Source organism: Gallus gallus, chromosome 5 (assembly GCF_016699485.2).
Source record: "Gallus gallus isolate bGalGal1 chromosome 5, bGalGal1.mat.broiler.GRCg7b, whole genome shotgun sequence".
NCBI lineage: Eukaryota > Metazoa > Chordata > Aves > Galliformes > Phasianidae > Gallus > Gallus gallus.
This window is the reverse complement of record NC_052536.1, coordinates 25,765,756-25,784,266: the sequence shown is the minus strand read 5'-3', so window position 1 is coordinate 25,784,266 and position 18,511 is coordinate 25,765,756. Positions and strand designations below refer to the sequence as shown.

The window sequence follows — 18,511 nt, the reverse complement described above, 5'->3', positions numbered from 1 at the left end:
TATTTAAAGACACGGGCAACAGCCCACTCTTCCAGGAATACGTACACTGCTGAATAATACCCAAGAACTACGCAACAGGACACTCTCCTTCAATAGCACAAAGTTCCATTCTTGTTGTAAGCAAAATGCAGTACCACCCACTAAACCTCTGACTCTACATCTGGTTTATCTTGTTCACTCACAATGCCATACTTCCTGTCTGTATCTACAAAACACCAGCTAACACCCATTTTGCATCTCAAGCCCCATAAATACTTTCCACGACTGCCCGTCTCAAGTCTCAGAAGTGTGGGAGACACATTCAAACTGAATAAACAAAAGCACCTCCATGTCCAACAGTTCTGATTTTAAGCTTTCATCTAAATACAAAATTGTAAAATATAAGCATCAAACATTCTGCTGGAATCAAGAAACACAAATAAAGATGTATTTACTTCAGAGTTGTTTTTCAACGACCTAATTAACTCAGTGAATTCTAATACAAAGCAGGCAAATGGGGCTAAACAAGTTCCAGTCTGAGGACAGGATGCAACAACTCATCCATCTCTATGCCTTTTCACCACTGAATGGTCCAAAACCTTTTTCAACTTTGGGTGCATGTGCCCAGAATAGATGAATGCTTCATTTAAATACAGGAAGCATTTGTCATTGTAAGTGCAAGTCTTGACCAGGAGTTTAAAGAAGAAAACCAACACAAAAGTCAGTCTTTAAAGTGGTTCACATCTTTTATGTTCAGTCAAAGACTGAAAATACTTCGAGTTAAACTAAACGCCTAAATATTAAGTGTGTAATATTGTAGCTTTAGCACTTATGTCTAAGACTATCGTCTATTGTGAGACTAGTAAAGTGATGATCCTCAAGCTCACAATTCTGTTCCCTCCTATACAGCATTAACATTTTGAAAAGCCTAATCTAAGTTCAAGCTTCCACAAAGCAGTTACTCAATTTCAAAGCTCTGGCAAAATACCATCTCTCTTTAGTATTACATTACAATTCCTTCATTCTAGCAGAAAACTAACGTAAGACAGAGATAAATGAGCAGGCAGGCAACCATAACAAACTAGAAAGTTAGCTTGCACATTGTATATCCTAAAGAATACATTAAAAGCACAGACAAGCAACTGTATACAAGATAAAATAGGAGATGAACACAATATCAAAGTTATTCCACCTTTAGGGGGCACCTGCACATACCCATAGCTGTACAAAATATTTAACAGCCAAGTTCAAGAGTTCTACATAGCAACATCACCTGTTTAATAACTGTACACAATTATTATACAGGCATTAAAAGATTCTCAAGTGTCAGAACCACAGACAGTGTTTTCCTCGTGCATAGGTATGGAAAACTAACAATTAACAGCTTAAATAAACGTCATCTGTTTACAATCCACTATAGAAATAGTATGCCATCAGGAAGAGAGTTTTGATTACAAGCTGAGCAGATGCAGCAAGACACCCTAAATCCCTTCCTTATTTCTTCTTAGTAACATTAAATTTTATAAAATAAACATTAAAAATGTGTTATCTCTTGGAAAAGGTGGGAGAATAAATGCAAAAAGCTACTTACGGTACTGAGAATTATGGAATGAGTTCAAGGAATTGATACAGGCAATTTCAATATCACACACATGAATAATCAGTAACATACACCAAAAAATAATGAAAGACATTCAAAATTCCTAAGTGCTTATACCTCAAGCACTGAAAGGAAACTGGGGCGTTTCTTCACAACATTTTCAATTATCCAAAGGGAGGGGTTATACTTTTCAAGTATAAGCCACCACTTATCTTACAAATAAAACCACAACTGTAACTTCATTTTAACTGATAGAATCAAGTACTTTTTCCATGCAGTCCATGAGGTGTATCATTTCTGCTCTTCCAGAGAAATGAAGACAAATTATATTACTCCTCTGCCTAGCTACATGATTTATTTCAGCTAAATAATAATGTAGGATACATCAGACAATGACTTTCTGAGGCATTTGTTAAGATGATTCATCTGGCTTAAAAAAAAAAAAAAACACATCCTTTGCAATGAAGGCTGACCGTAAAATAGGTCAATGTGTAATGAAGCATACTTCTGGCTCTTGCTTGCCAAAAAAACCCAAATAATAATTCATGGCAAAAGAACCTCATGAATACCCAAGAGAAAGGCAGAAATTCTTACCTTAACAGGGAAGCTGCACTTGCCAGTACGGACGCCTTCTTCATCAGTCTGCCACTGATGAGGCCTACTGGCCTCTGGCACATAGACATCTTTCTTTCTCCTAAAGCTCTGCCGTAATTTATTCATTTCTCAGATGTTGATAACCTAGAAGAAGAAGAAGAAGAGAATTATTGCAAACAGGCACCAAACACATTTAACCGCATCAGGTTAACTAGCATCACCACAAACATCCATGTGAAACTTCTGAGCTTCTGCAGTATGAATAGAGATCCCTGTGAAAGGGAAATTCCTTGGACAAAGGTTCAGAGAAAGGGGGATAAATATTCACTCCAAAGCAGAAGACAAATCCACATTACTTAACATCTTTCCACGGCAACTGAAGCATCAGACCCAGAAATAACTGTTACTCTGAGCACAAAATTACCTAAAATAGCTGACAGAGAAGCTCTGAAGAGTGATGGACTTGAAATCCTGCCTCCTTGAATTTATACACCTAGAGCAACCACGCAAGGAATGAATAGCATAAGTTTCTAAGGCACCCATGCAAGACAAGGATTTGTAGCCTTAAAATGACCCCTACAATTAACTGCTTGTACTGTTCTTTAAGTACGGATGATAGGCTCACTGAGGTAGATGATGCCAGCTTTTATGCAGTAGCCAAACTAGCACTTCTGTTCAGAAGAGAACTGGAATTCACTGCTCTTAGATCACACAAGACAAATTGCCAGTTTCTACCAGCAGTGGACTGCTCAACAATCAAGGTACAGAGCTGGAAACATCAATACCTCTGTTCTGCCTACGAGCACCATGCATCTGAATGTATGTGCAAAGGAAGCCACGAACTCAAGAAACGATGACCCAGAAGCGTAACAATGACAAGTAGGGAGTGACAGATTGGAGCCCAGGTCTTGAGGAGCATGTTCTAGGCCCAGCTTAGTCTACTGGTGGAAGTTCTTATTGAAATAAGATACGTTTGAGGAAAACATTGAAAAATCTCAGAACAATTACCCCTTCAAAAGAAGAAGGCAGTTCTATAATGACGCTCCCAAAGACACTCTCAAGATGCTTTTTTATACACTATACACTTCTATGTCAGTTTTTGTATACTCAGCTAAACTTTATAGACATGCTCACTTACTACACTGAAACTACAACTAGCAAAGAAGCTATCCTAGTAACAGCTAATAAATAATAACTAACAAAAAGACTCAATATTCAGCTACAGAAATAAAATGATATGGCATACAATGTAGAAAATAAAGAAGACATGCCAAGAGGCTTTTTGAGATATTACTCTTCTTTCCTGGAGAAAAAAAAAATTCCTTATAGACACCACATCTCATTTTGGTACAACAAAGATGCTGCAGAATGCAAGGCAGCAAAAGCTAATCTGATTAAATATGCTTATTTCCCGTTATATTAACTAAGCTTCAGAATACAGAAGTTTATGGGTGACAACGGGTAGACTTGGAAAGCAGCTTTAAAATCACCGTGAATACTGATTTTAAACCCTAAAAAGAATTGCATCACTTTCCAGTTAAAACTGCTTGATACAGGTGAGAGAAAAATCTGCATTCATGCTCACAGTATCTGACATTTAAGAAGCTAAAATCCAAACTGTAACAACTTCAAAACTGAACACGAGCCAGAAATGAAAACTATCATAGAAGACCAACGCCTGCTGATCAGCTCAATTAAAGGCAGTGAGTTGTTTCCACATCTCATTAAGCACTTTACTATTTCAAGTAAAAAAAGATAAGAGCATGGGTAAAGAACAGCACTGTATCATTAAAATCAGGACATTTAAACGTGGCAAAGTTTCTACCTGAAGTTGTGATTAAGCATGCTGCTTATGTTCAAGAGTTCAGTGATCAATGCAATGCTACCTGGACTTGTAGCGTTGTGGAACATTGTTCAGCCCATGGAATAATTCACCACATATTTCTACATTAGTAGAAAGGCAAGGCAAACTTCAGCTTCTGCAGCAATGTGTGCTCAAGAGCTGCTCCTCCCAACAGCACAGCATTGAGACTGGACACTATCACCCAGTTATTCTTATCAGGAGCCTCACTCCACAGAGAAGCCTGAGAATAAGAGTTCCTGAACTATATATACTTCCTGTGATAAGCTGAAGTGGCATTTTGCCCAAAGTACTTCCTTTTTACTAAAAACCAAACCCATTTTCCTACTTGTTCTAATTTTGCAGTCACGCTGGCAACAAGCACTTTAAAAATAGCTCTTCTATTTAATAGAAGTGCTGACAAATGGCAAGATTAACTTCTGGTCAGGTGACCAGAGAGCTTTCTCCAGCCACCACACTCCCATTTCCTGAGACCTCAGAACGTTGTGAGGGGGTTGTGAAATACTTTGCCCCAAAACCAATTCTTTTGCTGGCAGCACAGACGTCATCCCAGTACAACTGGACCTGTCACTTGATGCAAAAGCATTTGATCACACAATTCACACAGGATGCTCATCTGAGGATTCAGGAGGGAAGAAGTATAGTACTCAGTCTCTGGATTACAAAGGCTGGAAAAAATCAGTGACCGAATTTGCAGGTTCAGTAACTCATTTATGTCCTGTTATTAAAAATACTCTGAAAATCTGCAAGATAAAATAAACAAGAACACTATCTTAAAAAACCACCTATTTCCTTTCCACTTCTACAACCCAACATCCAGGTTGGGTGAAGAGAAAGGACAATGGATAAATAGTAACCAAAGGCAAACCTGGCCAAAAAGCAAGACGAGAAACTCAAAATCTATTTAAGATAAAAAGTAGTGCCTCATGGGAGTCTAACAAATCAAGATTGAAGTCAGTGAAGTTCTGGAGACAAAGACACAGACCCACTTTGGGTTTGAAGGCTGCCTTTACCAGAGGGCACACTGTAGGCTGCCCAGCACTTGAATGGGCACAACCCTTACAAAAACAACTTCCACCACTTTTGCTATTTAAGAGATTACAAGACAAGGCTAAATTTTAGACTAGTTCCCAAAGCACCACTCAAGTATCTTTATAAGCATGGAAAAAAAATATTCACACTCCAAGTTTTACATTTGTTGACAATTATTTCTAATTCAAATTGATATATAATTAGCATTCTGAAAACACAGCTAAAAAGCTTTTTTTCTGTGGTAATAACAATTTGAGGAGAGCTTTGGTACTGCTGTTCCCTCCACCACCCCTGTAAAGGTCTCATCTCAACCCAGCTCAGTTCACTGACAAGGCAACACAGAGACAGAAACACTGAGAAAAGTGCATGTTGGATGAAGCATTCTTGGCTTCTTGGCCTTGTGCACCGCCACGTAATGGCTACAGAACAAATTACTGCACGATAGACATGCATGTTTATTCATGCCTTATTAGCTACTCTGCTTTACCAATGTGTTTACTTTTATCCTCCAAGAAATGCAAGCCAATAATTTACCCTTCAATGCGAGATGAGTACACTTGCACATTAAGTGAAGCTGGATCACGTGCAAGTTGCTGATGATGCAAACTGGAGCTTGGCTTGCCTTACACAAGTTAACTCATGTAGCCATGCCTTCAGATAAGCACTTCATTTACATTCTGCATAAATGTTTCTCTGAGAGCAGTTGCTGCTACAAGCTGATTCAAAGTACAGCATCCTCAGGCAAAACAACTGGTACCTGAGCTGCATTCACAAGATTAAATGGTTAGACTTTAGGCTAGCGGCACTACCTAGTACAGATTTTCACACTTGAAGCAACCACTCACAGTTTCAACACTGAGGGAAACAAAACCAAGAGAAATCCATTTAATATTCTTCTTAGCTCCAGCCTTAATAAAGGTTATTTAATCTGCACTTGTGAGATTGTGACTTTTGTTTGTGGTGGAAAGGGATGAAAGCTGATTTTAAGCAATTCCTCAGTTAAGCCAGGTGTTTTTGAAACCAGGAGGTTTGGGTTCAGTTGCTGTGCTCTCTGAGAACCAAGAACCATTCCCTATTTACTTTATCAATTAAAAAAAACTCATGGGTCAAATAAGGGCAAAGCACTCCTGACAGCCTGCAACAAATGGAGTAGCCAAGGTTTGGGAGACAGCACCAGCCCTGCAGTCCTTCTGCAAGCACAAAGTGTGACGAGCAGACTGCATCTGCACATTTATAGAATTCCTGGAAGTATACATTCCAAATAACAGAGAAATCTGGGCTTAAGAGCAATGCATTTAGGTATCACCCACCCTAACATTAAAAATAACTCATGCAGCTTCCATATAAAATGAATTCAATAAATATGTTACAATCTTAAGAAAAATGCCATGCAGCTGAGGAAGCAGCTACACAACTATCAGCCCCTATGGGCTTCTTCCCAGTGAAACACATCCACTATTGCTAATACAACGGACCAAACCAAACAGAGCTCCAAATCCAGAACAACAGGTTCACTGTCTTTAATTTTTGTCTTCATATCAAAGTTTGTGAACAAGAATGTTCCAGATTTACTTGATATTTTAGACCTAAGAGAATATGTTAGTTACCTTGGTATCATTAAAGAAAATATGCTCACTCAACTTACTTATTAGAGCAACACATCAGAAACACTCCTCGACACGGCTGTGATTTGGATCCTCAGAAAACTGCGGCTCTATGCTTTTGTGCGAGTGCATCCTAGTCACACCTGTCCTAAGACTCATATATAACAGCTACCTTTTAGCATTACGAAAACATGAATTTTATTATGAAACTTGTAGGAGTCCACCCACACCAAGAAGTACAAATAAATAGCCCTAACTTTCATATTTCAGAATAATATTCTGCATTGCTCTTTCTTGCAAAGTTCAGTACATTGTTGACACTTTAACCTTATTGGAAACCTTGGTTAGAACCAGGATGTGATGACATCAATGAGGAAATGTGCTTATTTCAAGTCTTGTGACAAGACTTAGTTTTGGCAGGCAAACCTGTCTGTAGAAGGAGTGCAAATACAACGATATAAAAAGTTAAGATCTATTCTGCTTTCTAATGCACAGTCATGAAGATTGCATAAGAATGTTACACTTATAAGAGGCAAGGTAGACAAGTAAACATACTGCAGCCAAGGTAAATAGCGTGTTCCTGACTATTATAAAGCTGCAAGAATGAAGTTTTATTCCTCTGAAAAATCCTTATTGTAATGCTCTCTCTCTCTTCAAACCCTACCATAAACGTTAGCCAAAAATTGCTGCAGCAGCTTCACTGCAATTATTCACCAGCAGGAGAACACAGAGTACCTTTATCTTCTAAGGAAGAAAAGGTCATTCCACGTGTCAAGTTTTGAATACAGAACGTTGAGCCTTCTTGTAAGTTTAGGTCCCATAAAATCTAATTAAATCCAGCACTGTCACACTAAAGCAAATGAAGGCATGTAACCATATGAGCGTTCTCAGTAAAACGTTAACAGTCCAGTTTACGCAATCCGGTATGACTAAACCACATTATTCACCGCAAGGCTTTCCAACCTATTTACCCTTTCATTACCCAATTAAGATCAAATAATGTAATACAAGTAAGCATTCTAAGACACAAAAATACACAAAGATGGAGTATAAGTTCATAATAAATACATTTCATTATTGCTATTAATTAGAGCTTGAGTTTGGGATATTTTCCTTGTTGCAGAAAAATAAGAGTGTTTGGTAATAAAAAAAAAATCACTAAAATAAGCATATCAGCTGCAGAACATTGCACATGTCACAGCCTGGGAAACTTTGCATTATTTCTGGTGACACACCTTCCAGCTGTGGAAGTAACGTTTAGGTCATATTTGAAAATGCAACAGAAACTGCAGCCTTGAGCTACTTAAACAAGTCCAAAGGGATCCGGGCTGTAATCATGTTCTGACACCATGTAAGTTGAGGTACTAGCTATCTGCTGAAAGCTCACATTGCCTTCAGGGTGCAGAAGTTGCAGAAGACTTTAAAACAGTCAACCTGATCACTTTGGAAACAGCTGTAGTCCATAAAGATGCCAGTATCTATCAGACTCTGCTCTCACACCTGAGTTTAGATAACCCATCATGTGAACACCCTACAGCTGGTTCCAAGCACTCCATTTCTTTTTTTCCTGCATCACAGCTGAGGGTGAATAAAAGAGAAAACGTTAAAACAACACGGTCTTACTGGCAAAAAAGCAGAGTTAAAAATTGCACACAGCTTATGAAATACCAGGAAATGAAATCATGAATTGTACTCCAACGCACTATTAAGAGTTGGTGGCTAAAGCATCCAGCTATTGCATGTCCTGACCTAAAGCTCAGAATTAGTATTTTAAGATCGTACACCAGTGTGTTCAAACAGCTATCTGCGTGCTGCAGCAACAAAACGCAGAGTTCAGCGCTCCGCAACAGTGTGCGACAGAAGTACCAGCATAGCGGCCCCCCTTTTCCAGACTCTTAGAAGTTGAACTGATAGAGAAATACAAGTTTGACCATTGTATGACTGAAGGCATTCCTAAGACGTCATGCTCCTTCTATCAGCCAAACAAACCACTTGCCCCTCCTTGTGCAGAAATTCAACAAATACAAGAAAAACAATCCTCATTTTCTCCAGCAGTGACTATTCTAAAGCAAATGTCTCAGTTCAGACTCCACAGCCAATGCAAGCTCTGACTAAAGCCCCATACGATTTACTTCTAGGTTTTGGTGTAAAGGTGCAAGGCAGCAACCCTTTTGTTACAGGTGATCACACTGCAACTGACTGTCAACGAACAGCAAAAAGCACATCTCCCCCACATGCTCCATAAAGCTAGTCAAATTATATCACCTAAAACAACTGAAAATAAGCACAAGTTTTCTAAAACACCAGCTGTGCATTGTGGAAAGCAGCTCAGGCAATTCTGCTCTGCAGCTCATCTGGATGCATGTGACGAATGCTAACTAACCAAGCCATTCCTCTTCCAAGTGAATCATTTACATTTAGGGCTGCTAATTCTTGGATTTCGAAACAGTTTTGAAAGAAGAACATTCCAGGAGCAAAAACCATCTTTCCAAGTACATGCCAAACTTAGAAAATATACCACACTTTTCTTTTTTGTTGGTTTTGGGTTTTTTCTTTTCTTTGTTTGTTTTTAAGAAAAAGAACTTAAAGGTCTGAAACAATGGGACAAAATGTCTTTTAATCGTGCAAGGCCAGGATCCAAAGTCTGAAATTGTCAGCACCAACAAATATAAATGCATTCTCACTACTGAAAGAAAATATCTTTCACAATTAACACCTACTTTGTCGGTAAATAGGTCGCATAAATCTAAGGTTTTTTACACGGGAGTTACTTCAGTAGTACCAGTGAGTATTTCACAACCATGCGAACAATGTTTGAACAGACAGAGTTGTAAGCAGTATGGCAAACATCTTCTTGTAAGTAGGAAAGGCCAAATAATAAATGATACTTCTACACTACTGACCTGATCATTACCTGCTTACTGTCAGGTCAGCAACACGTGAAGGCACATATTCTTTTGGTTCTGGATGTAAAGTGACAGCAGAAATTGGAAAAAATGAAAAACACAACACTAAATCAGATTACCTGTAGAGTCTATTTCATCAAGGTAAAAATAGGTATACCCATACAGAGGCTTTATGTGCCACAGAATGGCTGTGCTCAACATGAAGGTGAAAGCCACAGCACCTTGGAGAACTGATCCAGCAACAGTGCTCTGCACTGCCTGAAGTCCAGTCCATCAGTCTGCACAGCCCACGTTCCGAATGTATTTGGAACAGTAAGCTACACATTTTTATTGGCTTTACCAGACATCTACAGAGGGAATGGATTACAGTGTTGACAAGTCTGTCAGCAAGAATGGCATGTACAGAAAAGTAGGTAAATCAAACCAGGTAAATCTACAAGGATAGCTGCATGCTGGGATGAAGAACAGAAAGCTACACTGGAACCTCAGCTGTAAACAGCTATTTTTGTTTTATTCGTGTATGCTCTCAAAAGCAGATAGTTAAGTGACTTTTCGGCTGATGCAAAATGTTCTGGAGTAGATTAATTTAAAATGATTGTAGAGATGACAAGAGGATCTCATAAGAAGGAATAAGTGTGATAAAAACGGCAGTATAAAGCACATGGAAAAAAAGAGAACACTAAAATAACAGTGAATTTGAATTCAGTGATAACTTTTGTTTACAGAAGATCACGAGGCACATGTTTAGTCCTCTAAAAATAGATCATGTCACTGTCAAATAAGCGGATGGTATTATAAGTTATTATAACAGGAATAGAGTAAAACCAGAAAGGTGCCATCACAAAAAAAAAAAAAAGAAAACGGGCTGCACTCATCTTTAATACTGCATACATCTTGTCGTTACTTCATCCTTCCCGAAATCAAACAAAAGGGTTCAAAAGGGTAACAGGAATTAAAACTACGTAACTGCTTCTGGACAAGGAGAGGTTAAGGTACAAAGGTCTTTCCCGTTCATTTTCTGGCTACCCTTTCTGTAGCTCTTCCCACAAGCAAGCTGCTTTTCTGAAGTAATGATGATTTTTTCAGTTCTTACTTTCTAGAAACTGGGGACAAACAATTGAATTCTACAGCAGTCCAGATTTCAAAATAAAAGACGAATACTTTTGTGATATGCAATTAACTTACACTATTCCCTGCCCCAAGATGTTTTGCAAACAGAAAACATAACAGATTTTAAAAGAATAACTGTTTGATCAGAAATTCCAAAGACTATTAGCAATGACATCAGAAATGCCCATTCAGGAAAGTACCCAGTCCAGTCTAACACGCTGGGAAGGCTTATTTCACACCTGCCTTACCCTTAACCCCCTCTGGCAATACTCCCTGAGTATTCTCTCTAAGAGTACTGGAACACCGAGCTGCAGAGCCCTCATTCCAAGCCAGCTCAGTTCACAAACCCATGTCCATCCACCACAAACTCAGCTAGCCACACTCCTGTGCTACATCTTTCACAGCAACATACCAGAGTTGTTGGTATTTGCCCACAGTGAGACCAACAGGAGCAGGCTCACTGTATGCAGTAAGAAATTCTCTTTCCCAAGCCCACAGAAGCAAAAATTTCCACAGCTAAAAATATTTAAACAAAAACAAGCACAGGACTTCGTGTATTACAGGTAGCTCACCGAATCTGAATTAGTATGGCAACAAACCACACGTGCACTAGTCAGTATCGATTAGAAAAATCCAAGTTTGCTTGAACTACCATGAAGTAAGTATGAGGAAACACTGAGCTCTAAGTATGTTCTCCAGAAGACAAAGGCCTCCATTTTTTCCTGTCACTGCAGCAGGCACAAGCACTCAAACCCATCACCGCTTGGCAGCTCTTGTATGGCAATTCAAGTCACTTCACTTGCTCCCATCCTCCAGCAGTTGGGTAAATGTAACTAAGATCCTTTCATCTCTACATTTTCTTCAGCTCATTCACACTAAATCAGCCACGCTTTTGTCTGCAGCCAATGCAACAAGAAGATTAACTGTTACCAAAGGCGTTTTTAATATTAATTTAAAACTCAAAGTGAAATTGCGAAGGTCTTTGTCAAGCTTTTGTGGAAAATGGTGGCTTTTGATACGGAAAATGACCCCAGAGAAATGATACAGTCACTGCGTCTGGCAGTCAGAACTTTTGGTCACCCTTTAATAGGGCTCCTAGGAACAAATTTTTCTTCACCAGAAATACAGTTCTTATTTATTATGTTAGGAATTCATGTCAACATTTGTACACCTGTCCACTGCAAGTCTGAGTTGTTTTGTAACTGTTTTCTCATAATAGCTCTTTGCAAAACATGGTCTGGAACTAATAGCATTATTTCTCAAATCTGTTTGCTTTACACAAATGTAATCAAATCAGAAGCTAGCTTAATTAAATCAGATATGAACTAAATCCATGTTCTTTTAAGCACACAGGATGCAGTGTTCTCCCAGTTCTTCTCCTGGTATTAATGACAGAACCGGTGAAGCCACAACCAGTTAAATATGTTTTAAAATATTCTGCATCCTCTCTAGATTCTAATACAACCCATATGCTCCTTTGCCATGAACTCGCAAGCTGTCTGAGAAACCTGTCACCATAGTCCCTGTTCCAACTGTCTAATCAGGATTCTTCAACACAATGTCAGCTTTTCAGTACCATTTCGTCCATACGCAATTTGTATTCCTTATGATTACACAGCACATAAAACTTCATTTCATGCCTCATGTTTCTCACATCTGCCTACTGTGAGAACTGTAAGAAGATCCAAGCACAACTTCAATGGCTTGCTTACACAGTGATTTTGGAAAATCAGATGTAACAACAGAACTGAGGAAAGATGGTGTATTTCAAAAGGATTTACCTTCAAAAAAAAATCTGGTTTATATAACTTGTGACAAAAACAATTCCTCAACCCTGAGTACCACAGAATTAAAGTTACCAGAACATAACTTTCACATTGCAGCAAGAATACGTGGACTGGGTGACTTACGTTTTTTCCCTCAGGTCCACCAGCAGTACTTCTCTTACAACTCCTCTTGCAAAATCCTTCTCTTGGAGCTATAACCTTGACTCCATGGATACAGGAAAAGATGTGAACCTATGGGCTGAGGAAAAAAAAAAAAAAGAGAAATGATCAAGTCAGGCTCAATATGGGCTAAAAATGCTAGTGGGGCAAACAAGGAGTAAGGTGTTGGCCTGAAAGTTTTATGGGATAAAAAGACCACATTTAAGGGTTTTTTTGTTTTGTTTTTAATATTAAAAAACCCTCCATATTAAGGTTTTCAGACTGGCTCTTATAAACAGATGCATTCCCTCCCTGTTTCTAGCTGTTTACAACCTTTTGCTGGTGAAGATACTAATGTTTGTGCTTATTAATGTCTAGGACAAATTTAACTGAAATTACTACCAAAACCTCACCATCACTGCTGTCTGAACTACTGACAGCACACACACACATTTCCTTTCACAGAAGTTACCAGTTACCAGTCACTAAAATCAGTATCACGAGCTAATACGCACTGATAATGTGATGTGTAATTAAATCATGACTGAAAATCATCAAGACAGCTTGAGACATCACTAAATCCAGGCATGCCCATCCAACTGGTTATTTAGAGCCCCCTTTAGTCTCAGTGGAGAGAAAGAACAGTTCAAAGTCATACATACCTACTTTAAGCATGCTTAAAAATGAAAATACTCACATCTAAGCAGACAAACGTTACCAGATAATTTCCAATTTTTAAGCACAATATCACATTAATAATTATAAAATTCTTCCATGATTGTGAAGTGGGTTTGTTTTTTTCTTTTTTGAAAAGAAAATATTAATCATGACATAGGAGCAATACAAGTTGCTCACAATTTAGTCAAAATACTTGTCCTTCCCAGCATCACAAGAGCTTAATTCCAGCCTGCAGACCACATTTAAACCAGATAGTCTACTATGACAACCTCTAGTAGAGAAAAGAGGTGAATAAAATCCCCTTTCATTACCTAAGACAACTGCTTCAAAGTAATAAAGCTGCCTTGCTTACCAAGTGCACTGCAACAGCATGCATCAGCATTTCAACTTCCACTCAGAATAAAATCTGGGGTAAATTAGCATAGAAACCAAGTCTTCAGCTTAGCCTTAGAGAGTAAGGGATTCAGCCCTGCTGCACTACCTCCCTGGTCATAAGACACTGAAATCTTCAGCTTTTTTTCTGTTACCTTTCTGTTCCCCGTATTAAATCTATTTCTTAACACCCAAACTTTATTATCTCTCAAAATCAGCATGGACTTTGTGCTACAATACAGACAATTACTACAAACAAACATGTTCTAAAAGCCAGAGCAAGTCCTCGCGTGTTTACTTTCCTTGCAGGTTGCACTTGCATTCAATTTGATTTTAAGAAAAGGCCATAATGTGACTCCTGATACCAACAGTTTAAATTAGTTCTCATGTAATAAAAAGCCTGCACTGAAATTGTCTGCCAGATCCAGAGATTAACAAAAATGTTACCATATTCTTAATTCAGCGAGACACTAAGCACTCAGTAGTGACATGACATTTAACCAACAGCAATTAACAGTTGGTCAATCACATGTTCAAAAGAAAGTAAGGACATGCAGCTCAAAATGCTGCCGCCTCCTTTCAGTTTCCTGGTGCATCCACGTAAGCAGCTGAGATCCATCCACCAACGCCACAATCCCTGAGCCATGGATGTTCACAAGGCTCCTGGGTCATCACAACACATCAGCTGCTCTCCCATTTACAAGATTCTAAATCACCACATTTATTTTGGCACTGATCTGCCGATAGATGGCAAACTTAAAGAAGAACAACAGTAGAAGAGAATAAGGTGCTATTTATTCAGCAAAATCATCAAATGAAAAGATAATTGCAAGCAAATGAAAAGATAATTACAAGCTGAAGTACAGTAAGACATATCTCAAGCCATCAGTAAAGCAGATTCTGTCAGCTAGGATGAAGACAGATCAACAGAAATAGCGCCTACTGGACTGCAACTGAACACCTACTGCTTTTATTTGAAATGCCATGCTTCTTTAAGACACAATGCTGGCTGAAAGAGGGACAAAGAGAAAGTCTTCGGTGAAGTGAGATGAATTTCTGTGGATTTGTTGTTCTTTTTCTCTCTTACTTGATGCTATTAAATAAAGGTATATGGCCCAGACTGTTACCTGGGAGAAGTGGTAAACCAGGGGCAGCTATCAGCATTATAATTGTCTGATGTTTCAGGCCTCAGCAATTACTGATGAACTTAAAGGACCTGAATAAAAGCTGACTGAAAAATCAGACATCTAATTACTCATAAAGCAGTTACAGTGATCTACCGCGACACACACAGCTCCCACCCCGTGCTGCACAGGGCCTGCCGCCACAGCGTGCCACAGAGGGCACAGCCCAGAAGTAATGCAAGCTGGTCATCACGCGGCTACTGCAGCCTCTTGAATCACAGAGATAGCTGTCATCTTCCCAGCTCTAAATTGCTTGGCAGAGGAGCATGGAGAGCCAAACAGGAAACACCCAGGAAAACTGCCTTCCTCCTCACTCTGCCTCACGCTCATTAGAGCAATCAATGAAGCTTCAGGCTCAGCACAGACAGAAATATCACCTGGCCAGCACCCAGCAGCTGCCTCCCCACACCCACAACACAGCTCAATGCTACCAGATCTCCCGGAGGCCAGCAGAGTACTGAGCAAGTAGTCAACTCGCTACTCTCAGAAGCTTCCTCTGAGTACCTGAGCATTCAGATTCTGCCATCACCATTTCACACACTGCCTGAGGACAAATAACTGCAGCAGCAAGCAAGAGATTTCACTCCTGCTACTAAGATACTTGAAACAGAAACAGCACAGGCTTCACTCTGCTGTGAGGTGGGATGCGGCGTCGCTGCCTGCTCTCAACACCACGCCAGCCACACCGTGACTTACTTCCATGGCAGACAGCTGCTTCCTGGGGTGGCAGCTGAGCTGGGGGACAAACCAGGATGAGCAGGAAAGCAGGCTAAAAATGCCTGCGATGTGACAGCGAGCACCCGGCAGCAGGCAGGCACAACGGGGACTAAGTGCATGCTGCCAGATTCAAACCAGCAGAGAAGTCAGAACTGCGTTACCTCCACCAGTGACTAGTCCCAGAGTCCACTGATTTCTGCAGTGCACTGAATAAACTCAATTATTCTGACAGATGACCCTAGTATAACTACTCTATTCATAGATCACTATTCTCAACAGTGCCTTCTGTTCTCCTTTTCTAAGCCTGGAAACCATATAAAACAGTCTGTTCCTTACAGAACATGCAATTGTCCTTTGCATGTTAGGCAGCACATGGGGCACTGGTAACAAGGACAGCACCAATTAGAATGGTATTACAGTTACATGGGAGACAACACCGCCTCCCTTCACAGGGAATCACAATTATTCATTCCTTAATTATCCTACAATTCCTCTATGTACCTTACATTTTACCTTACTAGACTCAAGGAGTGAACTTCGGAGCAGGGAACGCACACAGCGACACGTATGAAATCAAAAGTCAGCTTTGTCCACTCTAGCAAAAAATCAGATCTTCTCCAGATCCAATTCATTCTTGACAGCAAGTTTGACACAAGTTGATCTTGACCACAGACACAGGGTAACAACCGTCACCGTACCTCCCTTTGATGTGACATACCACTTGGTCTGAAAATGGAAGCATATATGGCAAAAGGTCCACCCAAACCGCACTGTTGGTGACCCCGGCATGGCCCCAATTCACGGCAACTACTGTGTTGTAAAGCATACATGGCCAAAGCACCAAATGAAAACAAAGGCTTACTACATCAGACGTGGTACACTCTCTCCAAAAGCATTTCCTAGCGCAGACAGGTGCGCATACGTCATACTACTAAAAGAATAACTTCCATTGCATCAAAGGTTGACTGCCTACCAGGCAGCAGTTAGCTGTATTGCAGTGCCATCCTACTCTGCTCCGTGTTCGTTCTGCTTCTCCTCAGCTCAAACACACACACTTGGTTCAGCAGCAGCATGCCAACCAAGCTGACTGCTGGAGCACAGCTCCAAGCCTGAAGACACAGCTGCGTGTCTGAATTTTGTGTCCAGGCTGTGTCCAACTGCTGACTTTGGGTATTTCACCTCCAGAGTTCATCTGCACAGCAGCACCTTCCCTGCAGCCTTCCAGAGCCAGGCACATCGCACCAGACAGCTACCACTGCTTAAGGCAGCACTCCCCTCCAGCAGCACTTATTTCTGGGGAGGACAACAGTGTTCAGAGATGAAGTACAGAGCTTCTCATCTCCTCAAATAGGTTTCTTTTGACATTTGCATCAGCCCAGCTCTCCGCTGCAGACAGAGATGCTGAAAATATTTATATAAAAAGCCTTCCTTGTAAATATAAGCATTTTATCACACTAATTTCCCAGCATCAAGACTGAGAGTTTGGAAACCTCAGAAAAAAACAGCATCAGAGAGCTGGCAAAAATTAGGAGAAGATCTAAACATCTATTACATGTTTCTTTGGCCAATTTAGCCTCATGACAGTAAAATTATGCAAGTGACTACAAGCATTTGAATTGCGTGCCTCAAAAAGACTGTTGGAAGCCACAAACTACCTTTACTCAGATTTCACACCAAGGACATTTTGGAGTTACGTCAAACCGTTTTTTTCCAGCGGTTAGGCAAAGTGTGCAAACTTATAAATATTACACAGAAAGATCATTCATCCATGCAATAACGTGCTTTTCAGTTATTTACACTCAACGTTTTGCCACACAAATACATTTCATGAAAGAAGCCTTAACTGCAAAACAAGTAAGGTTAGAACTTGCGAGGGCAGTCTAGTCAATTTTTTCTGCTATTAAAGAGCTTATATATTTGAATGAGTTTTCTATTTCGTTGTTCCCTCACTGTCTATGACAAAGAACTCTATAAAGGAAAAGGCGACATGGGAAAATATCTTCTTCCATCTTCCTCTGCCTCCCTCTCTCATGAAGTAAGACCAGGGGAAGCTGACCTACAGCTCTGTCCACACAAGGATTATGTAGAAACATTTCTATGAAGTACCCAGTTTATGACAACACAAACTTTCTTAGCTTTTGCAAGTCTTCAGTTTGAGTGATGCCAGCACTACTAAGTGACAATAGTTTCCAGCACAGTCACACTCACGCTGCCTGCTGGGAACTCCTTGTTACAAGAAGGGGCTGCAGTCCGTGCACCATTTTGACAGTTACTGTGGATTTCCTTTTTCCGTGCTCAGTCCTCATTTTCTCTCTCATATCTAGTTCTGTGTTCACTTTTAACTCACAGCTCAGTTCTGTGCTGGCCAACAAATTTATACTTCAGAAGATTCTCAAGGTTCAACATTTGGAATGACTGAAAGTAGACTATACATCCTAACATTATAAAATGAAGCCTCCTTAATCCTGAATCCACACCAGAGAAAACAGCGTGACTGGGATTCTAAACCTTGAAGCTGAAAAACAACCACAACTATGTCCGAGACCATTTTTTCCTACCCACAATTATATTTAAAAGAAAACAAACCACAGCGAGGTGTTTCTGACTACTCACGTAACTTCTCTCTCTCAAATCTCACAAAAGAAGAAAAAGACCTAAAGATGAAGGTTACCAAAATTTCAGTCAGGAATGAAAGGCTTTTCATAGTTTTCCAGAGCCTATAATGTGAACTTGTAAGCTTTGATGAGCTGCTGTAACAAAGCCAAGATAACCGAGGCTACCCTGGATTGTGCTACAGCCACACCCAGGAATGCAACACATGCCAAAACTCAACAGTTGCTCGCTGACGTAGACACAAGAGGAATCACAGTATGCACTCAGTTTCTCACCACTGGAGTCATCTACTTCAGCCAACTTGCTATAAACACCTAGTTCTGTAGATACAGGAGA

At 39.9% G+C, this 18,511-nt stretch overlaps 1 protein-coding gene across 30 annotated transcripts in view; it reads right to left on the bottom strand.

Moving 5' to 3' along the window:
* The window catches only part of NUMB (NUMB, endocytic adaptor protein), a 130,358-nt gene that overhangs the window by 34,432 nt on the left and 77,415 nt on the right, over window positions 1-18,511 (bottom strand). For 27 of the 30 annotated variants that reach the window (XM_046941390.1, XM_046941389.1, XM_040700610.2 and 24 more), the window contains 2 exons: window positions 12,597-12,711; window positions 2,174-2,317 (listed from right to left, as the gene is read on the bottom strand). In XM_046941390.1, coding sequence (XP_046797346.1) covers window positions 2,174-2,299 — 126 coding nt within the window. In that variant the 5' untranslated portion in view covers window positions 2,300-2,317; window positions 12,597-12,711. Of the gene's footprint in view, window positions 1-2,173; window positions 2,318-4,059; window positions 9,016-12,596; window positions 12,712-13,641; window positions 14,213-18,511 lie in introns of those variants that run through there. The other 3 variants (XM_046941395.1, XM_040700606.2, XM_046941394.1) reach the window with 2 other exon arrangements.